The 26,419-nt window shown below is 35.7% G+C and overlaps 1 protein-coding gene across 4 annotated transcripts in view; it reads left to right on the top strand.

Annotated features, from left to right (window-relative positions):
* TRPC1 (transient receptor potential cation channel subfamily C member 1) overlaps window positions 1-26,419 on the top strand; it is an 81,571-nt gene that overhangs the window by 26,401 nt on the left and 28,751 nt on the right. For all 4 annotated transcript variants that reach the window (XM_031663707.1, XM_031663706.1, XM_031663709.1 and 1 more), the window contains one exon: window positions 25,082-25,213. In XM_031663707.1, the coding sequence (XP_031519567.1) occupies window positions 25,082-25,213 (132 nt within the window). The remainder of the gene's footprint in view (window positions 1-25,081; window positions 25,214-26,419) is intronic.

The raw sequence follows: 26,419 nt of genomic DNA, 5'->3' as shown, positions 1-26,419 counted from the left end.
GCACATTCCGTACATGTATCCCAGAACTTAAAAGTATAATATTTAAAAATTAACAATAGTAAAAAACTTATAGAATAAAGATATGAAGAAACAATATTTTGTACAGCTGTATGTGTTTGTGTTTTAAGCTGTTGCTACAAAATGGTAAAAACGTTAAAATTTAAGGTTTACAAAATAAAAAAGTTACAGTGGGCTAGGGTTAATTTAGTGTTAAAGAAAGAAACTTTAAAAATATAAATTTAGGGTAGCCTAAGTGTATACTTTTTATAAAGCCTGTAGTAGTACAGTAATGTTCTAGGCCTTCACATTCACTTACCACTCACTCACTACCTCACCCAGGACAACTTCCAATTCTGCAAGTTCATTGATGGTAAATGCCCTGTACAGGTGTACCATTTTTTAATATTTTATGCTGTATTTTTCCTGTAACTTTTCTATATTTAGATACACAAATACTTACTATTGTGTTACAGTTACCTACAGTATTTAGCACAGTAACATGCTATACAGTTTTGTAACCTAGGAGCAGTAGGCTATACCATATAGCCTAGGTATTTAATAGGCTATGTCAACTAAGTTTGTGTAAATTCAGTTAATGATGTTGGCAAGATGATGAAGTTGTCTAACAACACATTTCTCAGAATATATCCCTATTGTTGAAGAACAAATATTTGATAGATTTGAGATAGTGACAAATCTCTAATTTGGGAAAGTCTCCTGGGAATCAATCTGATGTTTATTTGCAGGGGTTTACCTGGACATTTTTTCTGTTTTCAAGTCTATTTTACAAAGGGATTTATGTTTCTCTTTGATAAGATCTGGTTGATAGCTATGGCTACATGACTTAACTTTTTAGTTTTAAAATGACTAGTTTATAAAATGACAAGCAGAAATTATCTTTAAGGCTTTTTCCAGTTTTAAAATCCTTTATTAGTATTAAGTGTAAATATTTTCCAAATTATATGCTTGTTAAATAAGTGTGTAGTTGAAGCAGCGGGGGCTTAGAGGTTGAAGCTAGAGAAAACACTTTACCTGGCTTGGTTTGAGGTTGGGGGACAAACTTGTTTGAAGGCTTTTAGGGGAGCTATGACTTGACATGGATCTTTTAGTATGAGTAAGAGTTAAAAATTGAAAGGTACTTTAGGCAGAAAGTACAGCATGTGATTTGTTTATTTGGAAACTGCAAATGATTGGAACATTAACAGTAGAGTTTGAGAGAGTTTGTTAATGATCTTTGAGAAAACATTTGTACGAAATGGCAAGGACCCCTGACTTAAGTGATTTCTGAGAATTGCTAAGTAGAACTGCAGAAGAAAAGGAGGTTAACAAAATTAGTAAAAAGAGACCGGGCATGGTGGTTCACGCCTGTAATCCCAGCACTTTGGGAGGCTGAGGCAGGCCGATCACCTGAGGTCAAGAGTTCGAGACCAGCCTGGCCAACTTGGTGAAACCTCGTCTCTACTAAAAGTACAAAAATTAGCTGGGCGTGGTGGTATGCATCTGTAGTCCCAGCTACCCGGGAGGCTGAGGCAGGAGAATCACTTGAACCTGGGAGGTGGAGGTCACAGTGAGCTGAGATTGCGCCATTGCACTAAAGCATGGGCGACAGAGTGAGATTCTGTCTCAAAAGAAAAAAAAAATTAGTAAAAAGAGAAATAGCAAGGTTTCTCAGAATTTGAAGAGCCAATATATTAGCAATAAGAAAGTGAGATGGCTGGACACGGTGGCTCACACCTATAATCCTGGCATTTTGGGAGGCCGAGGCTGGTGAATCACTTGAGTCCAGGAATTCCAGACCATCCTGGGCCACATGGCTAGACCCTGTCTTTACAAAAATAGCCAGATGAGTTGGCTTGCACCTGTGGTCCCAGCTATGCAGGAGGCTGAGGTGGGAGGATTGCCTGTGCCCAGGAGGTTGAGGCTACAGTAAGCTGTGATTGCACCACCGTATTCTAGCTGCAGTAAGCTGTGATTGCACCACCGCACTCTAGCCTAGCCTAAGTGACAGAGCGAGACTCCGTCTCAAAAAAAAAAAAAAAAAAAAAAAGAGACAATTAGTTTTTAAATTTTAGAGATGGTGTAGTTTCAGGGTAATATTTCCTAATGGGCCAGGGAAGGGTAGTGAACCATTGTAGTTTAGAAAAACATTTTCAGTGATATAATAGCTGTGATTTGGTTTTAGTCTCAATATTTGATGTATTTTGAAATTTCAAATAACTTTAAAGAAGGAGTCTTTATTTGTTATCTATTATTGGAAGACAAAAATTTTAAACAACTTGAGAAACACCGGAATTGGGAAAGATAGCAAAGAAATGAATTGCCAGTTAAATTTAATTTGCAGAAGAGTTTTGTTTAACTTGCATAGTGTTTTTTATAATTTTGAATTTGAATGCCAGTAAGCCCTGTGTACACTCAGCTTTATTCATATTATTACCAACATCACTCCTGAAGGCAAATGAATTTGTAAAACTTGGCTTAGTATCTACCAAGAAAGTAGGATGTTGGCTGGGGTCATCTTAGGAATATGGAATTCTTCTGGCATAGTGGGAGAAAATGGCTTGGGAGAGAGACTGCTTAGTGCCACAGTCCTCAATGAATATACAAGAGTGACACGGAGGTAGGAAATGACAGTGATGATGATGAAGGAGTATTGGAATAATGGAATGGAATGAATCTCCAAAAAGAGTGCTTTTGATATGAGAATGAATGAATAATATAGCCTGTAAGATTCAGGTATTATGACATTATGCTTCTGTATTGCCAGAATCTCTAAAGGGAAGTATTGTTCAATCCCAATTTTTCTTTTCATTTCTAGAGCTAGCCACTGTTACTAGTTTGGTATTCTATACATGTTCCTTAATGGTTAATATTGCCATTGGTTAGAAATGTTGAGTCTTGCTGGGCGCAGTGGCTCATGCCTGTAATCCCAGCAGTTTGGGAGGCTGAGGCAGGTGGATCACCTGAGGTCAGGAGTTCAAGACCAGCTTGGCCAACATGGTGAAAACCCATCAGTACTACAAATAAAAAAAAATTAGCTGGGCGTGGTGGTGGGCACCTGTAATCTCAGCTACTTGGGAGGCTGAGGCAGGAGAATAACTTAAACCTGGGAGGCAGAGGTTGCAGTGAGCCAAGATTGCACCATTGCACTCCAGCCTGGGCAACAAGAGGGAAACTCCATCTAAAAAAGAAAGAAAGAAATGTGACTCTTCGCTACAGTGTTAGATTGGCAACTAGTCTCATCAATGGCTTAGTTACATGTTAGAAATCCCCTCTCCCAGTTTCTGCCTATACAGAATTCCATTCATGTTTCCTTTCCTTTTTTTATTAAGTTTGCCTGCCTATTACTAATCTTGCCTCATTTACTCCAGTTCTTTTTATAGTTTCCCAAATATTTAGGTTGAACCATATGAAATTCATATTTTAAAAGCACTTTAGACATAGGGAATTACATATTTCCATATTTTTATATTGGTGTCGATGAAACCAAAACCCCAGAAAGTTACACAGAACATAATCACCTAACTCCATAGGGCCTCAAAAAAGGCTTTTTTTAAGTGTGGAAATGGATGATTTGCAGTATGTTTAAAGTGTGTAACTATTACCATAATCTAATATTCTAACATTTCTATCATTGGAAAAAGTTCTCTCTTGCCTGTTCATTCATGGTCAATCCTTGCTTCCATCCCAAACTCCATGCAACCACTGATTTTTCTATTTCTGTAGTCTTTTCTTTACTAGAAATGTCATATAAATGGAATCATAAAATATCTTGACTTATGTCTCTGGCTTTTACTTATCATAATATTTTTGAGGTCCATCCACATTGTTTCATATGTCAGTAATTCATTTTAAAAATTGTTGAGTAGTATTCCATTGTGTGGATATAGTACCACCTTTTATTTATCTGTTCACTAGTTGCTCAACATTTGAGTTGTTTCCAGTTTTTGGCAGTGAACATTCACTTACAAGTCTTTGTGTGGATATGTTTTTATTTTTGTTGGGTAGACCCCAGGAATGGAATTTCTGGGTGTGTTTAACTTTTTAAGTAGTTGTCAAACTGTTCCCCAAAGTGGTTGGAAACAGTTTTACATTTTTACTAGTAAAGTATGATGGTTCTAATTCCGCCACATACTCATTGAAACTTGATATTGTTAGTCTTTTTTATCTTAGTCATTTTAGCAGAAGTGTAGTGGTTTCTTACTGTGTTTTTAAAAATTTTTTTATTTGTTTCTTGTTGAGGTAAAATATATGTCTATAATTTACCATCTTTACCATTTTTAAATGTACAGTTCAGTGGTAATAAATACATGAATATTATTTTCTTTCCCCTTCATCCATCCCATTCCTTCCTGGCCTCTGGTAACCACCAGTCTACTCTCTATCTTCATGAGATCTACTGTTTTTAGCTCTGAAATATAAGTGAGAACATGTGAAATTTGTCTTTCTGTGCTTGGCTTATTTCACTTAGCATAATGGCCTCAGGTTCCATCCATGTTGCTGCAAATTACAGGATTTCATTCTTTTCAATGGCTGAATAATATTCCATTATGTATATAAACCATGTTTTTAAAATCCATTCATCCATTGATGGGTATTTAGGTTGAGTCCATATCTTGACTATTGTGTACAATGTTGCAATAAACATGGGAATGCAGATGTTTCTTGGATATATTGATCTCCTTTCTTTTGTATATATATCTCTAATAGTGGAATTGCTGGATCATATGGTAGTTCTTTTTTTAAAAAAAAAGTTTAAAATAATCCCAAAGGATTATAAAGCATTCTACTATAAAGACACATTCACACATATGCTTATTGCAGCACTATTCACAATAGCAAAGACTAGGACCCAACCCAAATGCCCATCAGTGATAGACTGGATAAAGAAAATGTGGCACATATACACCATGAAATACTATGCAGTCATAAAAAAGAATGAGTTCATGTCCTTTGCAGGGACATGAATGAAGCTGGAAACCAGCATTCTCAGCAAACTAACACAGGAACAGAAAACCAAACACTGCATGTCCTCACTCATAAGTGGGAGCTGAACAATAAGAACACATGGACAGAGAGGAACATCACACACTGGGGCCTATTGGGGGATGGGGGGCAAGGGGAGGGATAGCATTAGGGCAAATACCTAATGCATGCGGGGCTTAAAACCTAGATGACAGGTTGATTGGTGCAGCAAACCACCATGGCACATGTATACCTATGTAATAATCCTGCACGTTCTGCACATGTAGCCCAGAACTTAAAGTATAATAATTTTTTAAAAAGTTTTGTGGGTATATAGTACATATATGTATTTATTGGGTACATGGGATTTTTGATACTGGCATGCAATGTGTAATAATCATGTCATGGAAAATGGGGTATCCATCCCCTCAAGCATTTATCCTTTGTGTTGCAAACAATCCAATTATACTCTTTTATCATGTACAATAATAAATGTAGAATTAAATTATGGACTATAGTCACCTTATTGTGCTATCAAATACTAGGTCTTTTTCCTTCTAAATTTTTTTGTACCCATTAAGCACCCACCTTCTCTTAACACCCCCACTACCCTCGTATGGTAATTCTATTTTTAGTTTTTTAAGAACCTCCATACTGTTCTCCATAGTGGCTATAATTATTTACATTTCCACCAGCAGTGTGTGAGAGTTCCCCTTTGTCCACATCTTTGCTTGCATTTGTTACTGCGTGCCATTCTGATACCATCTATTTTAACTGGAGTGAGATGATACTGCATTGTGATTTTGATTTGCATTTCTCTGGTGATTTGTGATGTTGAGCATTTTTTCATGTACTTGTTGGTCATTCGTATGTTTTCTTTTAAGAAATATCCATTCAGATCTTTTGCCCATTGTAAAATCAGATTATTTATTTTTGGTTTTTTGCTACTCAGTTGTTTGAGCTCCTTACATATTCTGGTTATTAATCTCTTGTCAGATGGATAGTTTCCAAATATAGTCTCCCATTCTATGAGTTAGCTCTTCACTTTTGTTTTCTTTGCTTAGTGCAAGTGTTTTAGCTTAATGTAATCTCAGTTGTCTATTTTTGCTTTGGTTATCTGTACTTTTTTTTCCCTTTTTTTAAAAATTATACTTTAAGTTCTAGGGTACATGTGCACAACATGCAGGTTTGTTACATGTGCCATGTTGGTGTGCCGCACCCATTAACTCGTCATTTACATTAGGTATATCTCCTAATGCTATCCCTCCCCCCTCTCCCCACCCCACAACAGGCCCTGGTGTGTGATGTTCCCCACCCTGTGTCCAAGTGTTCTCATTGTTCAGTTCCCACCTATGAGTGAGAACATGCAGTGTTTGGTTTTCTGTCCATGTGATATTTGCTCAGAATGAGTGTTTCCAGCTTCATCCATGTCCCTGCAAAGGACATGAACTCATCCTTTTTTATGGCTGCATAGTATTCCATGGTGTATTCTTGCCACATTTTCTTTATCCAGTCGATCACTGATGGACATTTGGGTTGGTTCCAAGTCTTTGCTATTGTGAATAGTGCCGCAATAAACATACATGTGCATGTGTCTTTATAGTAGCATGATTTATATTCCTTTGGGTATATATCCAGTAATGGGATCGCTGGGTCAAATGGTATTTCTAGTTCTAGATCCTTGAGGAATTGCCACACTGTCTTCCACAATGGTTGAACTAGTTTACACTTCCACCAACAGCGTAAAAGCGTTCCTATTTCTCCATATCCTCTCCAGCATCTGTGGTTTCCTAACCTTTTAATGATCACCATTCTAACTGATATGAGATGCTGTCTCCCTGTGGTTTTGATTTGCATTTATCTGATGACCAGTGATGATGAGCATTTTTTCATGTGTCTGCTGGCTGCATAAATGTCTTATTTTGAGAAGTGTCTGTTCATATCCTTTGCCCACTTTTTGATGGGGTTGTGTTGATTTTTTCTTGTAAATTTAAGTTCTTTGTAGATTCTGGATATTAGCCTTTTGTCAGATGGGTAGATTGTAAAAATTTTCTCCCATTCTGTAGGTTGTCTGTTCACTCTGAGGGTAGTTTCTTTTGCTGTGCAGAAGCTCTTTAGTTTAATTAGATCCCATTTGTCAATTTTGGCTTTTGTTGCCATTGCTTTTGGTATTTTAGTCATGAAGTCCTTGTCTATGCCTATGTCCTGAATGGTATTGCCTAGGTTTTCTTCTAGGGTTTTTATGATTTTAGGTCTAACATTTAAGTTTTTAATCCATCTTGAATTAATTTTTGTCTAAGGTGTAAGGAAGGAAGTCTCGCTCTGTCGCCCAGGCTGGAGTGCAGTGGCGCTATCTCGGCTCACTGCAAGCTCCACCTTCTGGGTTCATGCCATTCTCCTGCCCCAGCCTCCCAAGTAGCTGGGACTACAGGCGCCTGCCACCACACTGGCTAATTTTTTGTGTTTTTAGTAGAGACGGAGTTTCACTGTGTTAGCCAGGATGGTCTCGATCTCCTGACCTCATGATCCACCTGCCTCGGCCTCCCAAAGTGTTGGGATTACAGGCCTGAGCCACCATGCCCGGCCTTGTCTGTGCTTTTGAGGTCTTACACACAAAAAATCTTTGCCCAGACCGGTGTCCTGAAGAGTTTCCCGTGTTTAATTTGAGGTCTTATACTTAAGTTTTTAATCCGTTTTGATTTGATTTTTGTGTATTGTGAGAGATTGGGGTGTAGTTTCGTTTCATTCTTCCACATATCCAGCTTTCCCAGCACCATTTATTAAAAAGACTGTCCTTTCCCCAAAATATGTTCTTGGCACCTTTGTCAAAGATGAGCTGGTCGTAATACATGGACTTGTATCTGGGTGTGTTCCATTGGTCTATGTGTCTGTATTGATGTCAGTACCATGCTGTTTGGGTTACTATAGCTGTGTGGTATATTTTGAAGTCAGGTAATGTGATGCTTCCAGCTTTGTTCTTTTTGCTTAGGATTACATTGCTATTTGGAATCTTTTGTGGTTTCATATAAAGTTTAGTATTATTTTTTCTGTTTCTCTGTGAATGTCATTGGTATTTTGATAAGGATTGCATTGAATCTCAAAATTACTTTGGGTAGTATTGTCATTTTAACAATATTCTTCCAGTATGTGAACATGGAATACCTTGCCATTTTTTGATGACCTCTTCTATTTTTTTCATCAGAGTTTTATGGTCTTCCTTGCCTAGATCTTTCACTTCTTTGGTTAGATTAATTCTTAGTTTTCTTGGTTTTGTTTTATTTTTTTGTAACCAATGTAAATGGGATTGCTTTTTTGATTTCTTTTTCAGATTGTTATTTGACATATATAAACGTTATTGACATTGTATGCTGATTTTTGTATCCTGCAACTTTACTGAATTTTTTTTTTAATCACTTCTAATAGTTTTTTGGTGGCGTATTTAGGGTTTTTTTGATGTAAGATCATGTCATCTGAGAACAAGGCTAATATGACTTCTTCCTTTCCAATTTGGATACTCTTTATTTCTTTCTCTTGCTTAATTGCTGTGGCCAGGACTTCCAGTATTATGTTGAATAACAGTGGGAAAGTGGGCATCATCGTCTTGTTCCAGTCTTTAGAGGAAAGGCCTTCAATTTTTCCCTGTTGGCTTTTATTATTTTGCAGTATGTTCCTCCTATACCTGTTTTGATGAGGGTTTTTTGTTGTTGTTGTTGTTGTTATAAAGGGATGTTGAATCTTATTGAGTGCTTTTCTGGCATCCATTGAAATATATGGTTTTTGTTATTGATTCTGTTAATGTGATGTATCATGTTTATTGATACACATATGTTGAATCATACTTTCATCCTTGGCATGAATCCCGCTTGATCATGACAAGTGATCTTTTTAATGTGTTGTTGAATTTATTATATCAATAAATTAAAGTATATTGGCCTGTAGTTTTCTTTTTTTGTTGGTTCCTTGTATGGTTTTGGTATCAGGGTAATGCTAGCCTCTTTGAATGAGTTTAGAAGCATTCCCTCCTTTTCAATATTTTTAAAGAGTTTGAGTAGGATTGGTACTAGTTTTCTTTAAATTTTCGGTAGTATACAGCAGTGAATCCATCAGGTCTTGGGAACTTCTTTGATGGGAAACTTTTTACTATGGCTTTGATCTTGTTATTCTTTACTGGTTTGTTGAGGTTTTCTATTTCTTCATGGCTCAATCATGGTAGGTTGTATGTGTCCAGGAATCTAACCATTTTTTCTAGGTTTTCCTATTTGTTTTGTATATAGTAGTATATAATATTATTTAATGATTCTTTGTATTTCTGAGGTTTCAGTTGTTATATCTCCTTTTTCATTTCTAATTTTTTTATTTGGATCTCTCTTAGTCTAGCTAAAGGTTTGTTGATTTTGTTTATCTTTTCAAAAAATCAGTTTTTCATTTCATTGATCTTCTGTGGTTTTTGTTTTTGTTTTTTTGAGACACGGTCTCGCGGCACGTGCCACCACATCTGTCTAATTATTGCATTTTTTGTACAGATGGGGTTTTACCATGTTGGCCAGGGTGGTCTTGAACTCCTGGACTCAAGTGATCTGCCTGCCTTGGCCTCCCAAAGTGCTAGGATTACAGGTATGAGCCACCATGCCTGGCCTCTTCTATATTTTTTAAAATTTCAATTTCATTTATTTCTGCTTTGATCTTTATTTCTTCTCTGCTAATTTTGGGTTTGGTTTGTTCTTGATTTTTTTTTTTTGACAGAGCCTCACTCTGTACCCAGGCTGGAGTGCAATGGCATGATTTTGGCTCACCTCCACCTCCCAGGTTGAAGCAATTCTCCCACCTCAGCCTCCCGAGTAGCTGGGACTACAGGTGTGTGCTACCACGCTGGCTAATTTTTGTATTTTTAGTAGAGACGGGGTTTCACCATGTTGGCCAGACTGCTCTTGAACTCCTGACCTCAAGTGATCCACCCATCGTGGCCTCCCAAAGTGCTGGGATTACAGGCGTGCGCCACCGTGCCCAGACTGTTCTTGATTTTCTAGTTCCTCAAGGTGCATCATTAGATTATTTGAACTCTTTCTACTTTTCTAGAATGGGAATTTATTGCTGTAACCTTCCCTCTCAGTACTGCTTTTGCTCTGTCTCATAGATTTTGGTATGTTGTATTCCCACGTTCATTTGTTTCAAGAAATTTTAAAATTTTCTTAATTTCTTCATTGACCCATTGGTGATTGAAGAGCATGTTATTTAATTTCTATGTGTTTGTGTATTTTCCAAATTCCTTTTGTTATTGATTTCTAGTTTTATTCCATATGGTCAGAAAAGATACTTGATGTGATTTGTATTTTTCTGAATTTGTTTAGACTTGTTTTGTAGCCTAAGATATGGTCTGTTCTGGAAAATGTTTCATGTGCTGGTGAAAATAATGTATATTCTGTAGCAATAGGGTGAAATGTTCCGTAACTGTCAGTTAGGCCTATTAGATCTAGTACGTAGTTTGATTTTACTCTTTCTTTGTTGATTTTCTGTCTAGATGATTTGTCTATTACTAGAGTGGCATGTTAAAGTCCCCTACTATTATTGTATTGTAGACCCAACACTGGACCCCCCCATGTATATAAAGCAAGTGTTAACTTTATATACTTGGGGGCTCCACTGTTGGGTTCATAGGTATTCGTAATTGTTATATCTTCTTGCGGAATTGCCACCTTTATCATTATATAGTGACCTCTTGGTCTTTTTTTAGTCTTTGATTTGTAGTCTATTTTATCTGATATAAGTATAGATACTCCTGATCTTTTTTAGTTTTCAGTTACATGGAATATATTTCACTTTCAGTTTCAGTCTATGTGTATCTTTTAAGTGAAATGGATTCCTTGAAGGCAGCATATAGTTGGGTCTTATTTCTTTATCCATTAAGCCACACTGTGCCTTTTAATTGGACAATTGAGACCATTTATATTCCGTGTGATTATAAATAAGTATGGACTTAATGCTACCATTTTATTGCTTGTTTTCTCCTTGTTTTGAGACTTCTCTTATCCTTTCTTTGTTTCTTATTGTCTTCCTTTGTAGTTAAGTGATTATCTCTGGTAGTATATTTTAATTTATTGATGTTTATTTTTAATGACTATTTATAGGTTTCATACTATCATTACCATGATTCTTGCAAAAAATATCTTATAAATATAACAAATTATTGCACTCTAGCCTAGGCAATAGAGTGAGACTCCGTCTCATTCATATATATATATATATAAAACAGATTAATTTAAAGAGATGACACTTATCTTAGATCACAGACAAAAGAATGGAAACAAAGGCAAAAAAAATTCTACACTTTAACTGCATCTCCCAACATTTTCCCTTTTAGTTGTCAACTGATATATTTTTATATTACCTATTTCTTAACAGGTTGCTGTAGCTATTATTGTTTTTGATAAACTTGTCTTGGAGGCTTCATACTAGAGATGTGAATGGATTATATACCATAAATACAGTAATAGATTTTTCTGTGTTTGTCTGTATACTTAATTTTACCAATGGTTTTTATACCTTGAACATTTTTTCTTTTGCACACCAGTGTTTTGTATTTTCTTCCAGATTGAAGAACTCCCTTTAGCATTTTTTGCAAGGTGGGTCTGGTGGTAGTGAATTGTCTCAGCTTTCATTTGTCTGGGAAAGACTTTATCTCTACTTCTTATTTAAATAACAGTTTTTTTCTGGATACAAAATACTTGGATGGCAGGGCTTTTTTTCCCTTTGGGCACTTTGAAAATGCCATTCCACTCCTTCCTGCCTGCATGGTTTCATTGAGAAGTCTGTTTCCAGATGAATTGGGGCTTCTTTATATGTTATTTGCTTCTTTTCTGTAGCTGATTTTAGGGTATTCTCTTTGTCATTGACCTTTGTGAGTTTGATTATTATATGTCATATATGGATTGAATCTGTTTGGTGGTCTAAGACCTTCCTGTACATGGATATTTATATCTTTCTCAAATGTTGGGAAGTTTTATGTTGTTATTTCTTTGAATAAGTTATTTATCCCTTGTTCTTGATCTGCTCCTTCTTAAACACAGGAATTCTTATATTTGATCTTTTGAGGTACTCTTCTATATCTTATAGGCAGTCTTTGTTCCTTTTTGTTCTTTTGTCTTTTTTCTCCACTGAATGTGTATTTTCAAACAACTGATCTTCAAGCAGAATTTCTATACATCAACATTGTTCAAGCTGAGGGCCAAATCAAGAATGCAGTCCTATTTATAATAGCTGCAAAAAGAATAAAATATGTAAGAATACAACTAACTCAGAAAGTTAAAAAAAGTCTCTACAATGAAAACTACAAAACATTACTGAAAAAAATCAGAGACAACACAAACAAATGGAAAAACATTCCATGCTCATGGATAGGAAGAATTAATAGTGTTAAAATGGCCATGCTACCCAAAGCAATTTACAGATTCGATGCTATTCTTGTCAAACTACCAACATCATTTTTCACAGACTTAGAAAAAAACTATTTTAAAATTCATATGGAACCAAAAAAGAACTGAAAAGTTAAAGCAATCTTAAACAAAAACAACAAAGTTGGAGTCATCACATTACCTGACTTCAAACTATACCACAAGGCTACTGTAACCAAAACAACATGGTACAGCACAAAAACAGACACATAGACCAATGGAACAGAATAGAGAATCCAGAAATAAAGCTGCACCCCCACCATGTGATCTTTGACAAAGTAAACAAAAATAAGCAATGAGGCAAAAGGCTTCCTATTCAATAAATAGTGCTTGGAATAACTGGCTATCCATATGCAGAAGAATGAAACTGGACCTATCACCATATAAAAAAATTAAGGTGGATTAAAGTCCTCAAACGTAATTTCAACAAAAACAAAAATTGACAGGTGGAACCTAATTAAACTGAAGAGCTTCTGCACAACAAAAGAAACTATCAAGGGAATAAACAGATGACCTATAGAATGAGAGAAAATATTTGCAAAGTATGCATCTGACAAAGATCTAATATCCACAACCTATAAAGAACTTAAAACAAATAACCCCATTAAAAAGTGGGCAAAGGACATGAACACTTTTCAAAAGAAGACATACATGTGACCAACAAGCATATGAAAAAAAGGCTCAATATCACTGATCATTAGGGAAATGCAAATCAAATCTACAATGAGATACCATCTCCTACCAGTCAGAATGTCTATTAAAAAGTAAAAAAATAACAGATGCTGGCAAGGTTATGGAGAAAAAGGAACGCTTATATGTCTATATTTACATCAATATAACTCTGTACTGATTACTATAGCTTTATATAAGTTTGAAAATCAATTACTGTGTGATGGTTAATACTGAATGTCAACTCAATTGGATTGAAGGATACAAAGTATTGATCCTGGGTGTGTCTGTGAGGGTGTTGCCAAAGGGGATTAACATTTGAGTCAGTGGACTAGGAAAGGCAGACCCACCCTTAATCTGGGTGGGCACAATCTAATCAGCTGCCAGCGTGGCTAGAATATAAGCAGGCAGAAAAATGTGAAAAGAGAGACTGGCCTAGCCTCCCAGCTTACATCTTTTTTTTTTTTGAAATGGAGTCTCACTGTGTCACCCAGACTGGAGTGCAGTGTTGCGATCTCAGCTCACTGCAACTTCCACATCCCGGGTTCAAGCCATCTTTCTGCCTCATCCTCCTGGGTAGATAGGACTACAGGCATGTACCACCACGCCTGGCTAATTTTTGTATTTTTAGTATGGCTAGGCTGGTCTCAAACTCCTGATCTCAGGTGATTCACCCACCTCAGCCTCCCAAAGTGCTGGGATTACAGGTATGAGCCACCGCACCTGGCCTCAGCCTACATTTTTCCCCATGCTGGATGCCCTCAAACACTGGACTCCAAGTTCTTCAGTTTTGGAACTCAGACTGGCTCTCCTTGCTCCTCAGCCTGCAGACGGCCTATTGTGGGACCTTGTGGTCCTGTGAGGTAATACTTAATAAACTCTCCTTTATATATATCTATTCCATTAGTTCTGTCCCTCTAGAGAACCCTAATACACACTGTAAGTACTCCATTTTAAAATCTTTTTCTTGAAAATTTCATGTATTCTGTGTCCTTTAAATTTCCAAATAAGGTTTGAAATCAGTTGTCAATTTTTACAAAAACATCTGCTTAGATTTTTGAGAGAGATTGTGTTGAATCATTTAGGCAGAAATGCCATCTTAAAAATACTGGATTATCCAAGCATTGAACATGGTGTATCTCTCCATTTAATAGGTTTCATTTAATTTCTCTCAGCAATATTTTGTAGTCCCCAGTGTACAGGTCTTGTGCTTCTTTATTTTTACTACTTATTCCTAAGTATTTTATACTTTTTGATACTATTATACAATAATTATTTTCTTAATTTTATTTTCACTGTTCATAGCTAACTTTAAAAGTTCAAAGCTAACTTAAAAATATCTGTTTAGATCTTTCCCATTTTAAAATTGAGTTGCTTTCTTATGGTTGAATTTTTAAAATATTTAAAGAGTCCTTTGTCCAATATGTTATTTGCAAATATTTTCTCCCAGTGTGTGGGTTGCCTTCTCATTCTCATGATCCATGGAGTATTTTAAAACGTGCTGTTTTACTTTCACATATTAGGGAGTTTCCTAGATTTCCTTTTTTTGGTGATTTCTACTTTAATTCTGTTGTGGTTAGAGATTATACTTTATTTTTAATGATATCTTTGTTGAGATATCATTTATATATCATAAGTATACATTTCAGCTCTTAGGATATTCACAAAGTTGTGCATCACTTCAAAAAGAAACACTATATTCATTAGCAGTCACTCTGCCAGCTGGTGGCAACTACTAAATCTACTTTCTGTCCCTACGGATGTACCTGTTCTGGATATTTCACATGAATGACATCTTTTGGTTGCTTAATGGATATTTGCATATCTTTATTAGATATATGTCTGTTCACATTGTTTTCCTAGTTTTTAATTGGTTATCTGATTTTTTTATAGATGAATTGTGTGTGTGTGTGGTTTTTTTGTTTTTTTGTTTGTTTGTTTGTTTTACTTTTCTGATGGTATCCTTTGAAGAATAAAAGTTTTAAATTTTGATGGAGTCCAGTTGATCTCCTTTTTTCTTCTTTTTGTCATTTGCATATTGGTGTCATAGCTAAGAAGCCATTGCTTAATTTGGAGAATGTACTTTGTATGATTTTTATGCCTTTTTAATGTGTTAAGAGTAGGTCCATGGCTCAGCATATGGTCTAAAATGGAAATGTTCTATGTACTCTTGAAATAATATACATTCTGCTGTTTTAGGGAAATGTTCTATAAATTTCAGTTTGGTCATATTGTTTCATAGTGTTGTTTAAATATTACATATCCCTACCAGTTTTCTATCAATTTCTGGGAAAAGAGTATTAAAAATTCTAACTACAATTGCTCCAGTATCTTTTTCTGTGTCAGTTTTTGCTTTGTATATTTTCAGGCTCTGTTGTTAGGTACATACACATTTATACTTGCTATATATTCCTTCTGCTATTAATTTATCCATTCTAATTCTCTCATGGTTACTAATTACATGGCACTTTTTCCGACCCTTTATTTTCAATGTGTTTGTTTTTCTTAATTTAAATAGTCTTTTTTGGAGAGTGTACTATTGGATATTGCTTTTTATCTACTTTGACAGTTTTTGACTTTTGATTGTTTAGTTCACTCACATGTAATGTAATTTTTGGTATGACAGATTTATTTTTTTTTATTTTGCCATTTGCTTTCTATATTTCTCATGTATTTTTGTTATTCCTCTGTTCCTCCTTTGGTGTTTTCTTTGTGTTAAAAAAAAGTATACCTTTTTGTTTCCTCTTTTTTTTTAGCTATTTAAGAATTTTTTCTTTTAGAGATAATAGTATATATCTTTAGTGTATTACAATCTATTTCAACTTCATATTGACTTAAAATGTAACAACTTTGCTGCCCATTTTCTTTGTGCTATTATTTTCACATATATTACATCTAAATATGTTATAAACACAATAATGCAGTATTATAATTATTCCTTTAAACAATCTTACACTCTTAGAAATGCAAGAAAAAAATATTCATATATAGAGTCTTTGTGTTTATCCACATTACTACTATTTCTGTTCCTCTTCATTTTTTCTTGTGGATTCCAGTTACCATTTCCTTTCAGCTTTAGCATTCTCAGTATGGCAAGTCTACTATCTGAAAATTCTGTTAGTATTTATGTGGGAAAATTTTTATTTCACCTTCACTTTTTGAGCTTTATTGAGATAGAATTCACATACCATACAATTCACCCATTTAAAATATATAATTTAGTGTTTTTTCATATATCTATAGGTATGTAAAATTATCACTACAGTCCATTTTAGAACATTTTTATCACCTTATAAAGAACCCTCATACCCTTTGCTCTTTTTTGTCACTGTTTTAAGGTAGAAGGTCATGTTACTGATTTGAGATCTTCTTTCTATTTTTAAAACATTTTTATTTTTGAGATGGGGTCTTTCAATGTTGCGCAGGCTGGTCTTGAACTACTGGCCTCAAGCAGTCTTCCCACCTTAGCCTCCGAATGTATTGGGATTATAGCCATGAGCCACTGTGTCTGGCCTCCTCTTTCTCAATATAGGTATTTTCCTCTAAGCACTGCTTTAGCTAAACCCCATAATTTGTTATATGGTGTGTCTTCATTTTATTTCATCTCAGTTTTTTATTTTCCTTCAATATTAAACCCATTAATTATTTAAGAGTGTGTTGTTAATTTCCACATATTGTGGGTTTTTAAAATAACTTTCTTGTTACTGATTTCTAATTTATTCTATTGTGGTTGGAGAACATACTTTGTGTTATTTCTGTCCTTTTAAATTTATTGAAGTTTTTTTTTCCCTTATGGTGTAGCATATAGTCTAATCTGGAGAATGTTTTATGTAGACTTGAGAAGAGTATATAATCTGCCTTTGTTTGATAGAGTGTTCTGTAGATGTCTGTTACATCTAGTTCATTTATAATGTTGTTTAAGTCTTCCATTTCCTTATTGATCTTTTGCCTCGTTGTTCTCTCCATCGTTGAAGGTAGGATATTAAAGTCTCCAACTGTTGTTGTTCAGTTATCTGTTTCTCCATTTCTGTCTGTTTTTCCTTAATGTATTATGGTGCTCTGTTGTTAGTTGCATATATATTTATGGATGTTGTATGTTCTTTTTTTTTTTTTGTGACAGAGTCTCACTCTGTCACCCAGGCTGGAATACAGTGGTGCAGTCTTGGCTACTGGTTTCCTTTTGCCTCAGCCTCCTGAGTCACCGGGACTACAGGCATGCACCACTATGTCTGGCTAATTTTTGTCTTTTTAGTAGAGATGGAGTGTCACAATGTTGGCCAGGCTGGTCTTGAACTCCTGACCTCAAGTGATCTGCCCGCCTCAGCCTCCCAAATTGCTGGGATTACAGGCATGAGCCACTGTGCCCAACCATATAGATGTTATATCTTCCTGATGGATTGACCCTGTTATTCTTATAAGGTATCCCTCTTTATTTCTAGTAACTTTTTAAATTTAAAGTCTGATATTACCATAGCCACTAAAGTTTTCCTGTTGTTGCTGTTTGCATTATACATCTTTTTCCAGCTTTTAGTTTTAATCTATTTGTGTCCTTGAAGCTAAAGTCTGTCTTCTGTAGACAACATATAATTGGATTTTTAAAAAATCTAGTCTGATAGCTGCTGCCTTTTGATTGGATTGTTTAAGCTGTTCACATTTAATGTTATTGATAGTTGGATTTATGCCTTCCATTTTACTTGTTGTTTTCTGTGTCTACTTTTTGTTTGTTATGTGTTTCATGTCTTTTTTTGTTCCTGTTTCTTCATTAGTGTTGTCTTTTGCATTGAGTATATTTTCTAACGTGATTCATTAGACTGTTTGCATTGTTATAAAAGCATACCTGAGGCTAGGTAGTTTATAAAGAAAAGAGGTTTATTTGGCTCATGATTCTGCAGGTTGTACAAGAAGCATAGTGCCAGCATCTGCTTCTGTTAAGGACCTTAGGAAGCCTCCAATCATGGTAGAAGGCTAAGGGAGAGCATGCATGTCACAGAGCAAGAGAAAAAGAACAAGAGAGAGAGAAGGTGGTGCCAGGCTCTTTTTAAAAATCAGATATTGTGGGAATGAATACAGCGAGAACTCACTTATTACTGCAAGGATGGCACCAAGCTGATCATGAGGGATCCAGCTCCATGACTCAAACATCTCCAACAAAGCCCCACCTCCAACATTGAGGATCAAATTTCAACATGAGGTTTGGAGGGAACAGATACCCAAACTATATCATGCAGCATTTTTATTAATGATTTTTTCACTGAATTTTTTGAGCTTTCTTTTTTAAACTGGTTTCTCTAGGGCTTGTCATATACATTGTAACTTGTCAAAGTCAGTGTTAGTTTTTTTTTTTTTTTGTAGAGATGGGGTTTTGCCATGCTGCCCAGGCTGGTCTCGAACTCCTGGACTCAAGCAGTCCACCCACCAGCCTTCCAAAGTGCTAGGATTACAGGTTGTGAGCCACTGTGCCCAGCAGCTTCAGTTTTATACTAGCTTAATACCAATAATGTATAAAAATGTTACTCCTATACATCTGTATTTTCTTTCCTTTCTCATAATGACACTTTTGTTATATATACTATATCTATTAATATTACTAACCCAAGAAAACATTGTTATAATTGATTACCATCTCATCATTTTCTTAGCTCATTACAACTTTGGCCCCACCTACCTACTATATGCTGTTATTGGAAAATATTTACACCAAATGTAAATAGAAATATATTACATTTCTGTATGTTATAGGCCAAACATTACTTTCTGTTCTATAAATATTATTCTATATAATTGCTTTTTAAATCACTTGCTTTCAGCCTGATGAACTTGCTTTTATGTTTATTGTAAGGCAGTTCTGGTAGCAATATATCTTGTGAGTTTTTGTTTATCTAGTAAAGTTTTTATTTTTCCTTTAGTTTTGAATATTCACTTTGCTGGATTTAGGATTTATGATTAACAATTTTTAAATTTCTTTGAGTACTTTGAATATGTTATCTCACTGCCTTCTGGCATCTGTTTCTACTGAGAAGTCAGCTGTTAATATTATTTGGGTTCCCTTGTAAGTGACCTGATAATTTTCTCTTGTTGTTTCCAAGATTTTGTCTTTGACTTTCAGCATTTTTACTATGATGTTTCTGTTTGTGGGTCTCTTTGCATTTATCCTACTTGGAGTTTTTTGAGCTTCCTGGATGTGTTCATTGTTTTTCAAGATATTTGGGAAGTTGTTAGCTATTATTTCTTTGAATATTTTTCTTTTCCTTTTTCTTTTCTTCGTATGGCACTTCCATTATGAGTATGTTGGTATGCTTAATGGTATTCTGCATCTCTCTTAGGCTCTGTTCATTTTTCTTAATTATTTCTTCTCTTTGTTCTTCAGCTTGCATAATCTGTATATCTTCAAGTTTGCTAATTCTTTCTTCTGCCAGTTCGCAGCTACTGTTGAGCCCTGTGTTAGTTTTCTGGGGCTCCCATAATGAGGTACCACAAAGTAGCTTAAAAAACAAATTTTGTGGCTGGGTGCTGTGGCTCACTCTTGTAATCCCAGCACTTCTGGAGGCTAAGGCAGGTGAATCATCTGAGTTCAGGAGTTCGAGACCAGCCTGGCCAATATGGTGAAACTAAAAATACAAAAAAGTTAGCCGAGCATGGTGGCGTACACCTGTAGTCCCAGCTACTCAGGAGGCTGAGGCAGGAGAATCGCTTGAACCCAGGAGGTGGAGGCTGCAGTGAGCTGAGATCGTGCCACTGTACTCCAGCCTGGGTGACAGAGACTCCATCTCAAAAAAAAAAAAAAGACAAATTTTGTTTTCTTTTGTTTTACAGTTTGGGAACCTAGAAGTCAGAAATGAAGATATTAGCAAGGTTGATCTTATGAGGGTTATGAAGGAAGGATCTGTTCTAGGCCTCTCTCCTTTGTTGTAGTTGGCTGTCTTCATGTTCACATGACATGCTCCCTGTTTGCGTGCCTGTCTCCACATTTCCCTCTTTTATAAAGACACTAGTCATATTAGATTTAGACCTACCTTGATGTTCTCATTGTATCTTAATTTCCTTTTTAAAGACTCCATCTCCAAATAAAGTTATATTTTGATGTACTGGTAGACAGAACTTCAGCAGATGAAATTTGGAGGGATACAATTCAACCCATAGCAAGCCTCTCTAGTGAATTTCTAATTTCAGTCATTGTACTTTTTGATTCCATAATTTCCATTGTATTCTTTTTTTTTTTTTTTTTTTTTTTTTTTTGAGATGGAGTCTTGCTCTGTCGCCCATGCTGGAGTGCGGTGGCGCAATCTTAGCTCACGGCAACCTTCATCTCCCAGGTTCAAGCAATTCTCCTGTCCCAGGGAAAAAAAAAATCTGCCTGCAGAGTAACTAGATGTCAGATTTAAGAGAAAAAGATTTCAAACTAGCCATTATAAATATGCTCACAGTACTAAAAGGACAGCATGATTGCGGAAGTAAAGCAGGGTAAGAGGACAATGTCACATCAAATAGAGAATATCCATAAAGGGAGAAATAATGAAAAGGAACACAGGCCGGGTGCAGTGGCTCATGCCTGTATCCCAGCATCCTGACATCTGGTCACTCTGCAGGCAGCTTTTTTTTTTTTTCCTTCCTGGGGTATGGGTCATACTTTTCCATTTCTTTGCATGTCCCTTAATTTTTTTGTTGGAAACGGGGCATTCTAGATAATATGGCAGCAACTCTGTGTGCTAGTCCCCACCCACCCTCTTTCCTGGGGCTTGTTATTATTATTTACTTGTTTAGTTTTTTAGTGATGGATTGGATTGTTTTAATGAAGTCTGTCCCCGCCCCCATCTCCCCCATAGTGGTAAACCTCTAATGTTGCTCCTCAGGGAGGCACCTTTTTCTTGAACATCTAGTATTTCTTTGTTTGAAAACTGGACAGTTTCATGTGTATTACAGCAACTCTGCATACTTTTTTCCTGTTTTGTTGTTTATTTATATATATATATATATATATATATATATATATATATATATATATATATATATATATATATATATTACAAACGATCTTGCTCTGTCACCAGGCTGGAGATGCAGTGGCTGATCTCGGCTCACTGCAAGATCCTGGGTTCAGCATGTTCTCCTGCCTCAGCCTCCTGAGTAGCTGGGACTACAGGCGCCCGCCACCACACCAGCTAATTTTTTCTTTTTTTTTTTTTGTATTTTTAGTAAAGACGGGATTTCACTATGGTCGATCTCCCGACCTCGTGATCCGCCCGCCTCGTCCTCCCAAAGTGCTGGGATTACAGGCGTGAGCCACCGCCCCTGGCCTGGCCTGTTTTTTATATTTTTTACATTACTTGCCTAGCCTACAGAATTTGTCTCCTTGTGGTGTACACTTATTGATGTCTGTGCTTTGTGTTTTATTCTCATTTTCATTTTTTAGGTTTGATTCCTAAGGACTCTTTTAGTGTCTACATATGTCAGCCAAATAATTGGGCTGAGGTTGTGCTAATAATGCACCTTGGGCCCATAAAGTTTCTACTGTCTGCTGATCAATCTGTGGGTTAGTTAGGGAATGCATTTGAAGTTGTGGGCATTTATTAATTTTTCCTCGGTCTTTTCTTTTTACCAACGCTCTGATGTTCTCCACACGTATGTAATTTTCTAGTCAGCCAGGAATTTGTGGAGACCTTATGTGAATCCATTTATAGCTTTCTTATTTCCAGGTTCTCCCTGTTAAGTTTCTGGTTGGTCCACTGCTTGCCTCAGCTTGGTTTGCAGCCTCAGTCTTGCAAAACTGCAGGTTTTCTCTGTCCATGTCCACCAAGTTCATTACTTTCAGCCAGTAGGTTTACAGGCTTTTGCCTCTCATTGAATTGATTTTGTCACCCTGGCATAAAACTACAAGTATACCAGCTACAAGCTGGCAAAACTACAAACCTCACTGACTGAACTGGGGGCAGGGGTGATGGAGGCAGTTCTAGGCAAGGCCATTCCTGCCTGAAACACTGGCAGTTTTTCAACAATCAACAATTCTCAATAAACAGTTTCCAGTGGCCTGAAGTGGTTGATCTTTTTGGATAATTTTGTTCAGTTTTATGTATTTTTTTTTTGTGGAGGGTAATTACTGACCTCTTCATACTGTTATTATTTTAATGGTGTTTTGAGTACCAAAATTGATAGATTTTATGAAGAAGTGGCTTCATTATTTGTCAGATTATATCTAAATGCTTTCCACACAATGGTGCTTCATTATAGTGTGAAACAAATGATTACCAATCTTTTCATTCCACCATTATTGGAAGTTACTCTTGCTGTGCATTTTGTGATTAATCCTTACTGTATTTTGAGACATGATAAAGTAGGTTAATACAAAAGTCTGTTTTTGAAACAGTGTGATAAAATTAATGTAGACATATTGTTGGAAACAGAAGGATAAGTTGCATAATTACATATTATTTTTTTTCTCAGTTTTTTGACAGTATAGTATAGGCAAATACCTCTTCAGAAATCCTTACTTAATATACTTATTAATTGAATAAGTAGATCATAACTGAATTTCATAAATATTGTTTTCTTAAAAATGTATTATATGGGATTACTTTTGTATCTAAGTAAGACATTAAACCTATAAGCTAAATAAGGAATATATCAATAAATTTGTTTAAATGAAGATTTGGAATTTCCATATAGAAAAATTCATTACAACAAAGTAGAAAGATAAACAATAAACTAGATTAAAAGTATTTAAGTCACCTGTAATCCTAGCACTTTGGGAGGCCGAGGTGGGTGGATCACTTGAGCCTAGGAGTTGGAGACCAGCCTGGGCAATATGGCGAAACTCCGTCTCTACTAAAAATACAAAACTTAGCCAGGTGTGGTGGCATACACCTGTAATCGCAGCTACTCAGGAGGCTGAGGCAGGAGAATTGCTTGAACCCAGGAAGCAGAGGATGCAGTGAGCAAAGATTGCACCACTGCACTCCAGCCTGGGTAACTGAGTGAGAGTCTGTCTCAAAAAAAAAAAAAGAAAGAAAGAAAAGTATTTGAATCACTTTTGATTGGACAGTGGGCTAATTTCTTTGATAATGAAGAGATCTTAGAAATTGACTAAAAGAAAGATAAATAATCATTACAAAAAATGGGCCAAAGAATATGAACCGGCAAGTTACAGAGGAAGAAGTATAAATGAGTATTACACATGAAAAGATGCTCAGGCATCTAAATAAATTCATTTTAAACCACCTACAAAAATTATATTTTCTGTTAGATTGAAATAGTAATACCCAGTATTAATGAAGCTGTTGAAGAAAATGAGCTCTCCTTGTTATTACTGCTTTGGAAACATCTATTAGAATTTAAAATACAAATTCCATATTCCCCAGAAATTGAAAGTGCACAAAAGATATGCAAACTGAAGCATATTCATTGCTGCATTTTTTATAGCAGAAAAAATGTAGAAGCAATCTAAATGTTCATTAATGGAGAGCTTATAGACCTCCGTCCAGTTGTATGAGATGAATCTGTATGTGGTGACATAGAAAGAGGTTCATTATATGTTACATTTTTTAAAAAGCAAGCTGTTCCTTTATTGTGTCTGATTATGTTCATGTATAGATAGAAACTATCAAGAAGGACATGCACAATTCTATGTAAAATGACTAGTTTTGAGGATTGCAGTTGGGAGGTGATGGGAGGACAAGGATTAGGGAGTATCGTGTTTCCAAATTGCTTACCTCATGTTTTATAATAAGCATGTATTTAAATTTATATTAAAAGAAAAATATGCATTATATAATATCTACCAAATTTGTAAATTAAGAATTATATTTATAAATGAACTATAGCAAAATTTTTCTGGTTTGTTTTCTATTTAGGTATGGAAATATGAATATTTATAGATGGCAAAGGGAGTGCTTTTTACATTAGAAACTGCATAAGGAAATGATTTCACTCTTAAGATTTGAAACATCTTTCAAACTCATAACCTGAATGAATGAACAATGTATTACATAGATTGAGCATATTAAAGTATTTTTATGGTCTGGGCGCGGTGGCTTACACCTGTAATCCCAGCACTTTGGGAGGCTGAGGTGGGCGGATCACGAGGTCAGGAGATCGAGACCATCCTGGCCAACATGGTGAAACCTTGTCTCTACTAAAACTACAAAAATTAGCTGGGCGTTGTGGTGCATGCCTGTAATTCCAGCTACTCGGGAGGCTGAGGCAGGAGAATCGCTTGGACCAGGGAGTCTGAGGTTGCAGTGAGCCGAGATCGCGCCATTGCACTCCAGTCAGGTGACTGGAGTGAGACTCCATCTCAAAAAAAAAAAGTATTTTTATTATTGAGAAAGAAAAAATTTATTAGTCATCAAATCCACATCATATTAAAAAATTATGTTATTAGCATATTTTATTTAAAGTTATATTGGGTTCAAACCAGGCACAGTGGCTCACACCTGTAATCCCAGCACTTTGGTAGCCCAAGATGGGAGGATTACTTGAGGCCAGGAGCTTGAGACTAGCCTGGGCAACATAGCATGACCCTGTCGCTATAAAATTTTTAAACATTAGCCTGGTGTAGTGGCATGCACCTGTAATCACAAGGCTGAAGTGGAAGGATCCCTTGACCCAGGTGTTCGAGGCTACAGCAAGCTGTGATCACTCCACTGCACTCTGGCCTGGGTGACAGAGCGAGACCCTGTCTTTTAAATAAAAAAAAAGTTGGTCCATACATATGAATTTAATTAAATTGAATTAAACAAAAATCTTTATACCAAAGGCATTTTGAATCTATGAAAAGAGACAGTAAAACAATTTTCTAAAAAGCAGTAGATAGCGAGGTTTTTCAATATTTATATCTCAAAATATTTGTTTTAAGTCTTTTTATGGAGGTTATCTTGTAATAAATAAATCTGTAGTTTTTCTTTTAATTTTATAATATTTTAAGTATGCATTTATGAAAATTATAGATTAGAATACTAATTATCTGTATATAAGTTTATTTTACATTATGGAATCCAATTTTATCACAGGTTTCGTCTCGATATATATCGATGTTTGGCCAGTCCGGCTCTAATAATGTTAACAGAGGAGGATCCAATTCTGAGAGCATTTGAACTTAGTGCTGATTTAAAAGAACTAAGTCTTGTGGAGGTGGAATTCAGGTGGGAATGAATGCAAATTGTAAATTATATAATGTCTTTTGTTTCAAATCTTCAACCTTAGTTTCTTCATTACCCAAATTATGATTTGTATATATTTACATTTGATCCAAGAACACTACACCTTGTTGCCACTTTCCCTCAAAGGAACAGACCCTGGTGCTACTTAAGTCATTCCTTCCCCATCTGCCGTCTGCCACGTTATAACCACCCTTACTCTCTTCCCCACTTTTCAACCTAACCGAAGGCATTGTAGAGCCATGTGAAATACAGTAGGAGTTATAGCCTAAAGCAGGAGCAAATTTATTCGTAGTTGCTCTCTCTCTCACACATCTCCTCATTCTCCGATTCTATAATCATCCTTGAGTAATGATCCTTCAGATCTTTCAAAAGCACATGGAATGCTTTCTGTATGTCAAGGACATTCCACACACACAGACATAGTCCCTTTTCACTATTTGCTCAGATTTTCTGGTAAGATAAATATATATGTAATACATGTAAACATAAAAATAAAATACAACTAATTAAGAGGGATAAACACCCAGTCTGAGTTCTCTTCTGAAATGAAGATTAAATGTAATTTTGGTACTTGGCATACCAAGGAAGCACTCCTATTATTTTCCTTTTAGGGTGGTAAGTTGAAGAAAAAAAAAAAAATGACTTTGTAATAGCAGCCTATGAAACTACTAATTTAAACATTTTTTTTTAAAAATCCTTAGAAAACTACTTTTATTAATAGTGGAGTTGAGAGAAAGCGTTGAGATTTTCCTTTATGGAAAAGTATCCCTGTTGCCCTCTAAAGAAGGAGGAATTGATTGCGATTTTTTACCAGCCCCTGTTGCAGGGTTTCTACTGGGGATCTATAACTATTACTACCTTTTCTTTCCTATAGAGCTGCTATTAGAGTCCCATGTGTTGTGTGACACTCTTTCAGTGACTTGACAAAATTGGGAAAGTTCAAACTTCTTCCTGGAAGGGCAGTAAGAAACTTGGAGTTTTCTTTAGCTTTAACAGCAGTACTTAATGTGTTCTTCATAGACCTGAGTTCCAGAAACTGAAAAAAGACTTGTTTGTGTTTTCAAGTTTGGAACTACTGTCTTGTAACTTGGATAATTTAAATTTTGTTTAAACTTGATATGACATAAAGTATGTACTTTACTTTGATGAACACACAAAACATGGTTCAAATGTAACTTGTTGCTACTT

The sequence above is a fragment of the Papio anubis genome, chromosome 2, assembly GCF_008728515.1.
Source record: "Papio anubis isolate 15944 chromosome 2, Panubis1.0, whole genome shotgun sequence".
Taxonomy (NCBI): domain Eukaryota; kingdom Metazoa; phylum Chordata; class Mammalia; order Primates; family Cercopithecidae; genus Papio; species Papio anubis.
Note: the sequence above shows the minus strand (reverse complement) of the source record. Positions and strands in the feature narration are given on the sequence as shown.